Genomic DNA, 15,137 nt, shown 5'->3' with positions numbered 1-15,137 from the left:
GAGATGCAGGAAAAGCAGTCCTAAGAGGGAATTTAATGCAATACTGGCATTCCTCAAGAAACAAGAAACATCTCAAATAAGCAAAGTAACCTATCATCTAAAGGCATTCAAAAAAAAAAAAAAGCCCAAAGTCAGCAGAAGGAAGGAAATAATAAAGATCAGAGAGGAAATAAATAAAATGGAGACAACAAATAATGGGAAAAAAATCTATGAAACAAAGAGCTGATTTTTTTGAAGGAATAAACAAAATTAATAAACCTTTAGCCATGCTCACCAAGAAGAAAAGAGAGAGGCCCCAAGTAAACAAAATAAGAAATGAAAGAGGAGAAATAACAACTGACATCACAGAGATACAAAAAATCATAAGAGAATACTACAAACATGTATGTGTCAACATATTGGTTAGCGTAGAAGAAATGGACAAATTTCTAGAAAGTCACAACCTGCCAAGACTGAGTCAAGAAGACACAGATAATTTGAACAGACTGATCACTAGTAGTTAAATTGAATGTCTAATTAACAAAACTCCCAGCAAACAAAAGTCCAGGGCCAGATGACTTCACAGGGGAATTCTACCAAACATATAAGTAAGAGCTTATACCTATCCATCTCAAACTATACCAAATAATTAAAGAGGAAGATACACTCCCAAATTCATTGTATGACGGCACCATTACCCTGACACCAAAACATACAAAGGCACTACAAAAAAAATTATAGGCCAATATCTTTGAAGAATATAGATGTAAAAATCCTCAACAAAATATTAGCAAACCAAATTCAGCAATATATAAGAAGCATCATACAATGTGATCAAGTTGGATTTATTCCAGGACACAAGGATCATTCAACATTCACAAACCAATCCATGGGATACACCACATTAAAAAAGAACAGATAAAAATCAAATGATCATTTCAATAGATGCAAAAAAAGCACTTGACAAAATTCAACATCCACTCATGATAAAAACTCCTAGTAAAGTGGGTATACAGGGAACACATCTCAACATAATAAAGACCATTTATGTCAAAGTCAAGGATGCCCATATATGGGGATATATGTATACTTATAGCTGATTCACTTTGTTGTACAGTAGAAACTAACACAACATTGTAAAGCAATTATACTCCAATAAAGATATAAAAAAATAAAATTGTATCAGAAAGAATAAAATTAAGGAATAAACTTAACCAAGGAGGTAAAAGACGTATAGAAAACTATAAAACATTGATGAGGAAATCGGAGATGATACAAAGAAATGGAAAGGTATCTGGCACTCTTAGATTGGAAGAATTAATATTGTTAAAATGACCTTACTACCCAAAGCAATCTACAGGCTAATGCAATCCCTATCAAAATACCCATGACATTTTTCAAATAACTAGAAAAAATCGTCCTAAAATTCATATGGAACCACAAGAGACCCCAAATTGCCAAAGCAATCTTGAGAAAAAAGAACAAAGCTGGAGTTATCACTCTCTCTGACTTCAGACCGTATTACAAAGCTACAGTAATCCAAACAGCATGGTACTGGCATACAAACAGGCACATAGAACAATGGAGTAGAATATACAACCCATGCACCTACAGTCCATTTAACCTAGGAAATAAACTCATGCACCTATGGTCCATTAATCTACAACAAAATAGACAAGAGTCTACAATGGAGAAAGACAATCTCTTCAACAACTGGTGCTGGGAAAACTGGACAGCTACATGTAAAACAATTAGATTAGATACTTCCTCACACCATAAACAAAAATAAACTCAAAATGGTTTAAAGACCTAAATGTAAGACCTGAAACCATAAAACTCCTAGAAGAGAACATAGCCAGAACACTGCCTATTGTAACAATATTTTTTTGGATTTATCTCCTAAGGCAAAAGAAATAGAAGCAAAAATAAACAAATGGTACCTAATTAAATGTAAAAGCTTTTGCATAGCAAAGGAAACAAAAGAAACCAAAGAAAAGGCAACCTACAGGATGGAAGAAAATATTTGCAAATGATAAGACTGACATGGGGTTAATATCTAAAATATATAAACAGCTCATACAACTCAATATCAAAAAACAAACAACCCAATAAATGGGCAGAAGACCTGAATAGACATTTTTTTCCAAAGAAGACATACAAATGGCTAACTGGCACATGAAAAGATGCTCAACATACAAATCAAAACAACAATGAGATATAACCTCATACCTGTCGGAATGGCTATCAACAAAAAGAACACAAATAACAAATGTTGGAGAGGATGTGGAGAAAAGGGGACCCTCCTACACTGCTGGTGGGAATGTAAGCTGGTGCAGCCACTATGGAGAACAGTATGGAGTTTCCTCAAAAATCTAAAAATAGAACTTCCATATGATCCAGTGATTCCATTCCTGGGTATATATCCAGAAAAATAAACAAAAACACTAATTGAAAAAATACATGCACCCCAGTGTTCATAATAGCACTATTTACAATAGCCAAGATACAGAAGCAACCCAAGTGCCAATTAAACAAATGGATAAAGAAGATATGGTATACATATACAGTGGAATATTACTTGGCCATTAAAAACAATGAAATTCTGCCATTTGCAGCAGTGTGGATGGACCTAGAGAATATTATGATTAGTGAAATAAGTTAGAAGACAAATACTATATGTTATTTATATGTGGAATCTAAAAAATAGTACAACTGTTTGTATATGGAAAGTGGAAACACACTCACAGATATAGAAAACAAACTAGTGGTTACCAAAGGAGAGAGGGAAGCTGGGAGTGGCATTTAGGGGTATGTGATTCAGAGGTACAAACTATTGTGTATAAAATAGATAAGCAACAAGGATATACTGTACAGCACAGGGAATTATAGCCATTATCTTGTAATAACTTTTAATGGAGTATAATCTGTAAAATACTGAATCACTATGCTGTATACCTAAAACAAATATAATAATATAAATCAACTATACTTCAATAAAAAGACATAAAAAAATCTAAAAGCAAAAACAAATAAATGAAAATTTATCTAATTAAATCTGATTTTTCTATAAAAAAATAAGCAGAAGAAAATTTTGGGGCCCATGATCCTTTTAAACAGCAAACAGTAGTAAGTACCGTGGTAGAGAAGATCTGGCAGCTTACCAAAACCAATTTTCTTTTCTTCCAGGGGGCATAGGTGAACTCCATTGTCCAGTCTACCTTGAGGGTAGGTGTGACTCTGTCACTGTCGCAGGAAATGGGATGTGAATGAAATGCTGTGAGCCTCTTCCAGAGCTGGGCTGTAAACTCCCATGCCTGACCATCTAGTTTCTTCCCTTTCCACGATTTGACACAGATGAATACAGGGAACTTGGAAGCATCTTTAGGGAACTGAGACTGTGTGTCATAATCTTGGGCTGACCATGTAATTTATTACCCAACTGGGACACTTGAGAGTGGAAGGGGGCACTGCTCAGCAGGAATACTCACTTTGGACTGTTCCTGAGCAAGAAATATACTTCTATTGTGCTAGCCACGAAATGCTAAAGTTTATCTGTTAGAACTGTCAGGGTTATCTTAACTAACAAGTGCCAACTTACTTAAGCCAGCATTTTTCTAACATGGAATGTTTATAAAAATAAAATTGTTTTACTAATGGTAAATTTTAAATAGTGAATAAATTAAAAACAGAAAGAAGAAAAATGTCAGCCTTAATCTCACCATCCAACTGACCACTGTTAATGGATGTATTTCCATCCAGATTTTTTACATGTGTATTTTTTATAGATGTGATTACAATATTTTCAGTTTTGAATCCTATAGTTCATTCAACAAACATTTTCCTCATTTTATTAAAAAATCTATTAGTGAAGATCATTTTAGAATCTCTTCATATTTAATAAACAGGCATTTAAGTTAGCTAAATCATACATAAATGTTGTAGAAAAATTAGATAAGTGGATGTGCAGGAAGAAAGAAAGGCCTAAAAGGAAAATGTATGTATAAACAAAAATTGACTGCAGTGTATGCTGCTCTTAACCTGCCTTTGACTTAAATCTAATGAACATTCTTTCATGTGGCAATTGTAATTCTATATCATGACTTTAAAGGTGCCATAGTGTTCAAAGCTATGAAACTTCTAAAAAGCAAAACCCCAGTTAGTGTTGGATTAATTAGTTTTTCTAAGATTTGACTTGTGTAACTTTTTTAGGCATTACCTTCTCCACTTTTCTCGGTGTGGTTGATGGTTACGTCAGGCACCTTTTTTCCTTTTTTTTAAAAGATGTTTGTGTACAAGCTGTGATAGTGCATTTTCTCAATGTCCGTTCTGCATCTCATTATTATCATTTTTGTCGATCCTGCTCAATTATATAAGCAAAAATTATTAATATTTTCATTTGCATTGATTAATTAGTGACCTTTCACTTTTCCCCAAGTGTTTATTCAGTTTTTTTTATTATGATTTGCCTATTAATGTTCTTAGCCTAGTTTACTTCCTTTCGTTTTCTCAGCTTAGTTTTTGTTCTTTTGTTTTCTTAGCCTAGTTTCCTAGAGCGGTGGATAATGTAGATGGTAATGGCTACATAATATATAATGTGAATGTGTCATATGTTACCATCTCCCTATTTTGGACATTAATACTGATTCTAATTTGAGACCTATGATGAAATAATGGTGTGATGAACATCGATATGAATAACCCCCCTAAACACACACACACACGCACTCTTTAGATCTTATGTAGGTTAAAGTCCTAGAAATAAAAATCACTAGATCAAAGAGAGAAATAATGTAAATATATTTAGATATCATTTTAAGGAAACACATACCATTAAGGGCAGTCCCGGGTTCATGATGCTACAGTCATCATAAGGTGATAGTTTTTCTTCCTAATGTATCTCGTACTATGTCAAGTGCTTCTGTCAGGTGTAAGGGGGAAGAGTGACCCATCAGGCATTGTCCCTCAAGGCCACACACCCTTGCCTGTGGTGGTGGATCTGCCGCTGGCTCTGGCTTACACCCTGGGGTTGCATGGAGCTCTTCATGGCTGACTTTCTGGGCTCTCTACATTCCTTTTGCATGACGGCTTCTCCTAAGAGTGTCGTCATTTACTGCCGTGACCTGAAGTTGTCCCTCGTCTCACGCACATCTTACTGTTCGCTTGCTCACCTCCATGCATGTATTCAGCTCTTTTGTCACCTGTGCTCTGCCGACTCCAGGGAAGACTTGGCAGATGGATGTAGGGACTGTCTTGTGTAAAAACTAAGCTTTTATTTGCTTTTCACCTTAGTTTTCAACGTGCTGAGTTTTGCTTTTCATATTCATGCGATTTGTTTTTCTTTTTAGTGAAATTCCTTCTATTTACGATGTTGATCTCACTTTATTCAGTGTTTGTCCAATTATCGTGAATTTGTTGTGTTCTGTTACATCCAATGCACTGGTGGTGCTGTTTGAAGGATACAGGACATCTGGGTCACAGTGAACTGTGTTACCCTTTAAGTGTGGCATTTCGTGGATTTGTGGACTGAGGTTCATGTCTCCACGTGTGATATAACTAAAGATCAGGCTGTTCTGGCTGCCTCTCTCCTTCTTCCCTCCCTCCCCTCTGGACATGGACTCCACAGAGCACAGATTGGAAACCCCAGGACCTGTGGGTCACCAAGCCTCTTCCAATTTCACATTGCCCTTGTGGAATCAAGCAAGATCATGCGTGTGAAACTCTAATGTGCAATCCAGCTAAAATACAGAGAATTTAATTATTTTCAAGACAAGATTTCTTCCAGATTCCAAATACAGGTCCATCTGTGTCAAACTAAACTTCCTAGTGGAAGGAGAGGAACCAGCAGAATTTAGAGGAAATTTCTCATCACTGCAAGTTTCCCAACTGGCGGAGACAGAGCCTGTTATGTGCTGGTACAGTGAGAGGTCAACATTTGATCTACTGATGGAGGGCAGAGTGGTACTTTCCCACCCAGCAGCCCTGGGTCCCTCTGGCTCACAAGGCTGCCATAATCTGGTTGTCAGCAGGGAGAGTCAGGGGTCCAAGGCCAGGCCAGGCTGAAAAGGGCTTAGGCTGCTGAGTGACTACACAGGCCTTGGAGGTGGCTGAGCCCCTGGGGGATGCTGGGTTGGATCCAGGGCCTGAGCTGGCCCCACCCAGGTGGGAGATGGGTACTGGCTCCTCTGATAAGCATCAGGTACTGGCTGGCAAGTCAGGTTTGGAGGGGACAGTCAAAGGAGGAGAATTCACATGGGGCCCTGGGAGCTCTGTTAGGGAGATGAGAGGGAGGCTGGCTCAAAACAGCATGAGCTGGAAGGGAAAGGAGCTGGTGGCCAGGGCACTCAGATAGAAAACAGGGGCTGGTGTGGGACAGTGGACAGGGAGCAAGGTTGACTGAGTCCCGTGTTGGGCCCAGGGCAGAGTGGGGAGATGGGACCCCAGTGAGACTGAGGGCCATCATGGGAACATCTCAGCCTCCTAAGCTCTAGACGGTCCTGGTTATGGGAGAAGCCTGCCCTCACTGGAGAGAGAGGCCCTGGAAACAGGAAACTGAGTGTCCATGGCATGACCCCCTGACCTCCTAGGTCCCTGGAGTTATTCTTCCTCTGACCTGTTCTTTGCTCTGCCAAACTGAAGAGGGGTTGGAGACAGTGGTTGGCTTAGAGAAGGTAAAAAAATTTTAAGGCCCAGAGAGGACCATTTTGAGGGAGAGAAGATTGTCGTTTTTAATGGATCTCACTTTAGACTCAGACCTGGCAGAAGGCTAAGCACCAAAGAGGCATGATTGAGAAATCAATGAGACTCTATACAGACCGCATGGGATTTAGGGAGGAGTGAGGGCTGGGGAGAGAGGGGGAAGCAATACCCAGAACTGACAGCAGAGGGCATCCTGGAGCAGTGTGGTTGCATATTGAGGCGGTTCAATGAATAAATAGGAATTCAGGTGTAATCACACTAGAGATCCATTTATTGTGGCCCCGTGATCCCACTGCGAACCCCTATGGGATTCTTGCCGCTGCCCCAGAATGATGGTCAGCAGAGAAAAAGGTCAGTCTCAAGCTGCTGTTCGAGGCGCTTCATTGTTCTCTTTAACCAGGGCAGGAAGTGTGAGACCTTGGTGAAGACTCCTGGAGATGTCCCGGTTGATTTTCCATAGGAGAAAATACCCTGGATCACGTTTTTGCACACGTTTTTGCACACGAGGGGCCCGCCGGAGTCACCCTGTGGGTAGAGAAAGGAAGGGCTGAGTGGGCCTCCTTCCGGTCCTATCTTCCCTGCCACCCCAGGCTGGGTGGTCTCTGTCAGGGGCTGTGAGGAAGATCTGGGCCAGAGGAGGCCTGGTCACCTCCCTCGCTGCTGGGGTCCAGCCTGGCTATGACTGTTCTTTGCAGCTCGACTCAGGTCTACCTTTCTGTCAGTCCTCATGGAAACTCTGGTGATAACGCAGCTACGGGATGACTGATCCTTCCTCACCCCCAACCCTGATCCACTCAGGGGAGAGAATTAAATTTTGGATTAGTGGACCTGCCTGCCCAAGCTCTCAGGCTGAGGATGAGGTTATGGCCCGTCCCCTACCCAGACCTCCCCAAGATCATCTCCCCGGGGCCTGTGTGCTTAGATGCGAGGAACCTGACCTTGAAGGCAGTCTTCACCTTCCTCGGGTCCCCCACGCAAATCTGGGTGGCCTGGCTGTAATAGCCTGGGAAGAGGGATTTGCACACTGGATCCTCCTGCACCGTCAGCTCTGCCTCCTGCAGGGTGGTGGTTTGAGTGCCCACGGCCACCTGCCCCCAGCCGGCCACACTGCACGCCTTTCCTGGCTTCACCCGGACCTCGCGCCTGGGCAGGCTGAGGGGTCTCACAGCTGCAGTCCCCTCGGCCTTTCTCTCCAGCTGAGGGGAAGAGACAAGAGTCCAGCTCAGCCAATGGCCTCTGGGCTTGGGTGCCAGGATGAGGCTGCACTGACCATCCCCCTCACCTGAGCCACTGGGACTGGTCAGGCAGCCAGATGGGAGGGAGGAAAGGGACAGGTGGTAGTGGAGGGGAAACGATCTGTCCCCAGGAGGGCCGGAGGAGTGGGGAGGTTTCCTTGCCTGCAGTAACATGATGTCATTGGAGCAGCTCTTAGGATCATAGTCTGGGTGGGGGACGGCTCGTCTCACTGGGATCATCTGCTGGGTCCTCTCCTGTTCCTTGATGTTGTGGGCCCCCAGGGTGACGTTGATTAACCTGCACAGAGAGCAGAGCAGGAGTGTGGGGACTCTGTGCCCTGTGCTTCTCAATGACACGAGGGCAGGGATCCTGGGAGCTTTCTCAGGCAATACGGCGAAATTACTCTGAGTTTGGATTTCGACTCTCTGTGCACCCTTTCATCCTCCACTGATGCTTTATCTGACCCGTGTGGGCCCTCGCTTCTCAACCTTGCCTCTTGCTGTCACCTCTGACCCTCTGACCTCAAAACTTACCTGCCCCATTTCTCAGCTTTTCGTCACCCTAGTGCAGCTCTTAAGATGGCTTGTTTGATGAAGTCTTGTGGTCCTGAGTTACCACGATCTCAGGGTGAGGGAGGGGCTCCCCTGGGCCCAGCCCCTGGGGAGGGGCTGGGGTCCCTGTCGGGGTCTCAGGAGGGGTAGGCTGGCTGCTGCCCCTCACCTTCCTCTGCAGTGAGCAGCCGTCAGAACAAAGTCCTTTTGCACGAGGACACCGCCGCACCTCTTCCAACTCTCCTTATCCAGAAACTGAACAAACGCCATGTAGGGACGGGAGTGGGGCTTGGCCTCGTGGCCCCCGATGATCTCCTCTGAAAGAAAAGGCTGGAAGATGGGGTGATGGGAGAGGTGTGGTCAGGATGGAGGCTCAGGGAGGTGACAGTCAGGTGGGTTGACAGCACCTTGCAGACACCGGGGGAGAGTCCGCCAGGTTCTCACTGCAGCAGGATAACCTTTTCTGAACCTCAAGCCTCACAATCTCCCTCTGAGAGAGGGGTCAGTGCTTGTTCTTCAGGTCCTGCGTCAGGCACATGTGCGGAGGAGGGCGGGTCTGCCTTCCCGATGGTGGAGGCCCAGAGAATCGTGGACGGGACTCCCCGATGAGCCCTCACTCCCGCCGAGTCTCCGGGACCCTCTAATCCTCTGCTAACATCTTGACTTGTGCCATTTTCTAATAATTACCTATGAGCTTATGGAATTGGATTTTCTAAAATCCTCATGTCCTTGGGCCTAACACAACCTAGGAGCTCAGTAAATGATTTTTTGGCTGCAAGAGTGAATAGCCTCCAATTAGCTTTAGGCTGAGGTTTGGTGGGGATAGTGCTGGTGGCATTCAAGGCCATAGGGGTGGGGGGAGGGCACTGCCAAAGACAGTGGGGCAGTTGAGGGCCTGGGAGGTGGGGGAGATGGGGCAGAAAATGAGCTGTTTGCGTCCTGGGGCAGAGTCAAGTCGCCCAGAGAGCTTTGGGTGCTGTCATCTAGCCACTTCTGATCAATCAGCCCCTGGGTTCCTCTCCTGGGCAGGAGTGAGGGGTGGAGGGTACTGAGAAATTTCATTGGTTCTTAAGCTGGGTCCACTGACGATTCCTATACTATAGTGGATTCACTTGAGCTGCCTATTCCTGGGGTGAAGTGAGGGATTTTAATTACCTGTGTTTTGCAGCTTCACATCCTCTGCCAAATACACAACCCACTTGCCCTGCTGGTGAGAGAGAAGCTAAGACCCACCCTTCCTTTCTGCCATCCGTCCTCACTGAGTGTCTATGCAGCATCGAAATTGTTAGTCTGGGTTTGGGATGGGAGCTGGGGTTGAGAAAGTTGAGCTGGGCAGAAGGGTCAGGACTACAGCAGGTTTAGTGAGATGGGCTCTGGCCTCAAGAATGGGGATTGTCACTCACCAGTCCCAGCCCGGTGGGCAGAAGAAAGGCCATCAGGAGCAGGAGAGGCTGCATCTTCCCCGAAGTTCTGCGCAGGTTGGAGCTGCTGGTGTTTCTTCCTTCCAGACACAAAACACAGGGGACGGAAGGAGGGCAGGCTCAGTTCACACACAGACCTCCCAGACTTGTGCTCCCCCGCCGAGCCAGGTGTCAGCATGCCACGTGGTCGTCCATGTTCTCTGCCGTGGGTTAAGTGAGAATGACACTGTCACCACACTTGTACTCCCACCGCTGAGTCACAAAGCCAGAAGAAAGAACAAGAAAGTGAAGGCTGTGGTTCAGCCAGCACAGGGGCTGGGTCCCAGAAACCCCTCAGTGACTGAATCAAGAATATCTTCATTTTCCGACTCTTGGTTCTTTTTCGATTCTGGTGAAATCCTGAATAATTTCACAATAGGCTAGGTCCTATTGTGTAATACGAGAGACACAGCTCCTGCCCCTGAGAGGCTGGCTGTCAGCTGGAGTAGACCTAGAATCTGTGGGTAGAGAATAAGATGGCAAGGACTATGGTGAGGGGGGTCTGCTTGGTGCCGTTGTGAGGTAGAGGCTAGACTTGCTTTAGGAGCAGGTAGACCTGGACCACCCAAGTACCCCACGCAGCAACCCCATTTCTTATGTTGCCACCATCCCAGTCTCATATTTTTGAAGTGTTTAGAATTGCTTCTTTAAATGTAAACATTCTGCAACAAAGAGAGCTTTTCCTTTTTTTTTGGTGTTTTTTTGTTTTTGTGTGTGTTTTTTAAATAATTAATTAATTACTTTTGGCTGTGTTGGGTCTTCATTGCTGCACCCAGGCTTTCTCTAGTTGTGGTGAGCAGGGGCTACTCTTCGTTGCAGTGTGTGGGCTTCTCATTGCAGTGGCTTCTCTTGTTGCAGAGCACGGGCTGTAGGCATGTGGGCTTCAGTAGTTGTGGCATGTGGGCTCAGTAGTTGTGGCTCATGGGCTCTAGAGTGCAGGCTCAGTAGTTGTGCTGCACAGGCTTAGTTGCTCTGCAGCATGTGGAATCTTCCCGGGCCAGGGCTTGAACCCGTGTCCCCTGCATTGGCAGGTGGATTCTTAACCACTGCGCCACTGGGTAAGTCCAAGAGAGCTTTTCTTATCCCACAATCTTGAACAAAATTCCTGGACTTGATATTCACTTGACCAAAACAAACCATCACTGGGTCCATTGGAAGTGAGTGACTGATTGGGTTGTGCTGAGGTGTTTAGCACCCCTCGAGCCGAGATGGGGGCTGTCCCACTCAAATCAGGGTGCCTGTGAGTGGGGAGGGGCTTCCTCTATAGAAATGCTGCTTACTGGTGTGCACTGAAGGGGAAACGGATGCCGGTCATCGTAATAATTACTACCCACTAAGTATTCTCTGTCCAGAGAACCACGTCTCTGATGGCCCTGGGCATAGTAATCCTAAACATTTGCAGATGATCCCACCACTCTCACCAGTATGAGGACAGAAGGAAGAGTGATGGCAGGGAAGGCATGAGGAGTTCTCAGCAACCCAACCCCAAGTCAGTTGAAGAAACAGCATTCTATGGACTTATAGAAAAAGAGGGGAAGGAAACATGCTTAAGCATGAATGATGATTATCTTGGGATGGTGGAATTCTTGGTAATTTTAATTTTCTTACATGTTCTGTATTTAATTGTCTTTCTATGATGAATATGTTAGTTTCTATGATGAATATATGTTACTTTTATACCCAAAACACATTTTGCCAGAGATGAAGCTCACTCACCATGCATACATGCAGCCAACAAGTTCTTCTCTTCAGTCCAACCATCTCTAAGCTGCATGTTTTAAAAATGAGGTTGCTTTTCTGAATATGTTCTTATGTTAAAAATTCAGGGGCTTCCCTGGTGGCGCAGTGGTTGAGAGTCCGCCTGCCGATGTAGGGGACACAGGTTCGTGCCCTGGTCTGGGAGGATCTCACATGCCGCGGAGCAGCTGGGCCCGTGAGCCGTGGCTGCTGAGCCTGCGCGTCCGGAGCCTGTGCTCTGCAACGGGAGAGGCCACAGCAGTGAGAGGCCCGCGTACTGCACCAAAAAAAAAAAAAAAAAAAAAAAAAATTTCAGAGATTGTTAAAAAATAGAAGAAAATATTTACTCAATAAAATATGGGCTATAGACACCTTTGAAACATTAGGATACCCTTGAAACCAATAATTTTCATTTCAGTGAGTTTCCTTTCGAGATAAATATATTTAAACACACATAGGTGAAAACAGTAGGAGTTGAAGAGACGCTGGCTCAGACCAAGATTGAAGAGCTGAGGGCTTCCCAGGTGGCGCAGTGGTTGAGAGTCTGCCTGCCAATGCAGGGGACACGGGTTTGTGCCCCGGTCCGGGAAGATCCCACATGCTGCGGAGCAGCTGGGCCCGTGAGCCATGGCCGCTGAACCTGTGCGTCCGGAGCCTGTGCTCCGCAACGGGAGAGGCCACAGCAGTGAGAGGCCCGCGTACCACAAAAAAAAAAAAAAAAAAAAAGATGGAAGAGCGTCTTCAAGGTCACTTTGGGCTGAGGGAGGAGTGCCGTCAGGACACCAGAGGTTGCACAGGGTCCTGGGCTCAGGACTCCAGGACAGAGCTGCGACAGGCACTTGAGCTGGGCCTGGGAATACTGAAGGCCCTCCTGAAACTCTCTCAGCCTTCGGAGCTCTGGCTGCTCTGACGTGGAGAGGGAACTCTGCATGGGGAGCACTACACATTTCTAAAGCCTCCCCACATTTCTGTTTCTGGGGTTGAGAAGTGCCCCCCTCAACCCCAGAGCTTCTCAGGTGGTCCTCCTTCCAAATCTGGATTCTCCTATGTTGCCACATTGGCACTGGGATAGGGTGAGGGGAGTGGGTGTGGGTTAGGAGGAGGGCATATGGATGTGATAAGGGGGTCCTCGAGAAGAGGGTCATGTTCTCCTGAGGAGGTGTCTCCCTTTTCTGATGGAGCCCATGGTCAGCCTGGCAGGGGGAGCTGGCACTGGGGACGAGGGACTGGAGGGAGCTGGCTGTCAGTGCAGCAGGAATTTTTATTCTAGAGTTGGAAGGGTGGGTGGTGTGTTGGAGGGGGAAGCCCATAACAGATCAGAAATGTGAACGGATGGTTGCCAGACACAGTAGGTGCCTAACGAATGTGCTTGAATGAATAAAATAGGAATCAATGATTTCTGCTCAAGAGATGAAAGTTTATTAAGTTCCAGGCAGTCCCCCCTTCACCCCCTTTTGGCCCAGTGCCATTCTGACCTCTATCCCAGAGGAGATGGAGGGATCCATCCCAGGGGCACGTTAGTCTGGTCCCTGCAGTTTATAGTAGCTCATTGTTTTTTGGATCCAGTACAGAAAGCTCGAGACTCTGGTGTAGACATTTGGAGGTGTCCTATTCTCTTCTCCAAAGGAGACGATACCCTGGGCCATGCCGTTACACACAAGGGGGCCCCCAGAGGCGCCCTGTGGGCAGAGAGAGGAGGGGCTGAGCCGGATCTTCTTCAGGTGTGGTCCTCTGTGCCGCCCCAGGGTGGATGATCTCTGTTGGGGGCCCTGGCTGATATCAGGGACTGTTGGTCCTGAGGATTCAGCCTGGCCTTGACAATCTCCCCTTCTCCTCCCCAAGGAAGCCTCTGCCCATATGTGGTGGTGGGACAGTCTCCATGCCCCCAGGGAAACAGGACAGAGACTGGATAGGAGAAAAGGCTGGGGACACAGGGATATGATTAGTTCCCACTGCCCTGGACCCTCACAGCTTGGCTGTGCCCAGGGCTTTGCATGGATAACGCTGGGGATCTCACCAAAAAAGAACCCTTCCTCTTTCTTGGGTTCCCTACATATCTGGGTAGTGGTGTTGTAATCTTTGTAGCAAGAGATGCATTCCTCATCCCTTTGGACTTCAAGGTCTACCGCCTGCAGTTTCTCTGCCATGGGATTGTTCATGCCCAGGTGCCCCCAGCCGGCCACACTGCACACCATCCCTGGCTTCACCAGCTCCCTCTTCCAGGGCAGCTGGATGGGGCTCACAGCGGCGGTCAGGTAGGCCTTCCTCCTCAGCTGAAGGCAGAGGAAAGGCATTCTAACCTACTTTTGGCCCACAGAGGCCTCAGGGACAGTTGTGGGGTTGCCTTCCGCACTGCCCTGGGACAACTGAAGGGGTCATACAGGAAGGAGGGACAGGAATGAGGTCATAGGGGATTCAAAACCCAGGTATGAAAGTGTGCAAGAACCAGTGTGGCTACATGCCCTACCTGCAGTAACATGATAGCATTGACCCACTTATTATGATCATGGCCTGGGTGGGGGATGGCTCTTCTCACTAGGATGACCTGCTGGGTCCTCTCCTTCTGGTAGATGTTGTGGTCCCTCAGGGTGACGTTGATTGAGCTGCCCCGAGAGCAGAGAGGGAGGTGGAGTCGCAGGAAATACAGGCCAGGAGCCGTGAGGAAAGAGCACAGCTTGGGACAGGGTGGGACTGGAGGGGAGAAAGTTCTAGGTATGGGACCTGGGGCTGAGCTTCTCTGTGCTGCCTGCTTCCTGGCATCCCAGGCTGGGTGCAAGTTCCTGGAGTCCACTTAGGGTGTTCAGTCCTGCACAGAGCTTGACCGTCTCTAAGGAAAACCAGGAATTTCTCACATCTGCACTCTGGACTCCAGGGTGCAACCTCAGCTTCCTTCCATCCCACCTTTGATCAGTCCCTTCTCTCCACGGGCCACTCGCATTGACCTGTTCCTCTCTCCCCAACGCTCACCTGTCCTCTGAAGAGCTCTCCTATGTTACTTGGTGGCCCAGGTCTGCAGCCCCTGAGAAGAGGGTTCCCTGTGAGGGGTCTACAGAGGGGTGGGGGCCCAGGTGTTGCTCCTCACCTTCCCCAGCAGTGAGCTGCTGTCAGCATGAAGTCCTCATGCACAAGGAGACCCCCCACAGATGAAACTTTTCTCTGAAGCATGGTACTCAAGAAACGCCATGTAGGGATGAGAGTGAAGCTTGGCCTCGTGGCCCTGATGATTTTGCCTGAAAGAGAGATTGCAGTCTGTCCGCTGTGCTCATGGAGCCAAGGCCTGGAGAGGGGAGATGGGAGCAGATTTGCTGGTCTTTGAGGGAATTTGACCAGAGTTCAGAAAGTTCCTGGAGATGGACCAGAGCCAGGATATGTATGAGTGTAGCACCTGAGCAGGGTTTCTCCAGTGCAGGATGGGACTGGACCTCTGACGGTGGGGACAGTCACTTACCTGCCTCCCCACTGGGGGACAGAAGAAGGG

General features: G+C 46.7%; 1 protein-coding gene and 1 pseudogene across 2 annotated transcripts; both read right to left on the bottom strand.

The window, feature by feature from the left end:
• Positions 1-7,011: 7,011 nt before the first annotated feature.
• LOC309957291 (granzyme H-like) lies at positions 7,012-9,919 on the bottom strand (the record flags this gene model as incomplete). The annotated part of the gene is made up of 5 exons (XM_082832471.1): positions 7,012-7,200; positions 7,614-7,871; positions 8,073-8,208; positions 8,632-8,792; positions 9,866-9,919. The coding sequence occupies 5 exons, from the start codon at positions 9,917-9,919 to the stop codon at positions 7,012-7,014; spliced, it is 798 nt and encodes a 265-aa protein (XP_082688597.1).
• A 3,257-nt stretch (positions 9,920-13,176) lies between these two features.
• LOC309968698 (mast cell protease 3-like) lies at positions 13,177-14,843 on the bottom strand (annotated as a pseudogene). The gene is made up of 4 exons: positions 14,742-14,843; positions 14,127-14,262; positions 13,786-13,932; positions 13,177-13,338 (listed from the first exon to the last, which is right to left on the bottom strand). The product of its transcript is annotated as a mast cell protease 3-like (transcript).
• Between the last annotated feature and the right edge of the window lie 294 nt (positions 14,844-15,137).

Source organism: Leucopleurus acutus (genome assembly GCF_964270905.1).
Source record: "Leucopleurus acutus genome assembly, chromosome: 1".
NCBI classification, from domain to species: Eukaryota; Metazoa; Chordata; class Mammalia; order Artiodactyla; family Delphinidae; genus Leucopleurus; species Leucopleurus acutus.
The sequence above is the reverse complement of the archived record's forward strand: the minus strand, read 5'-3'. Positions and strand labels throughout refer to the sequence as shown.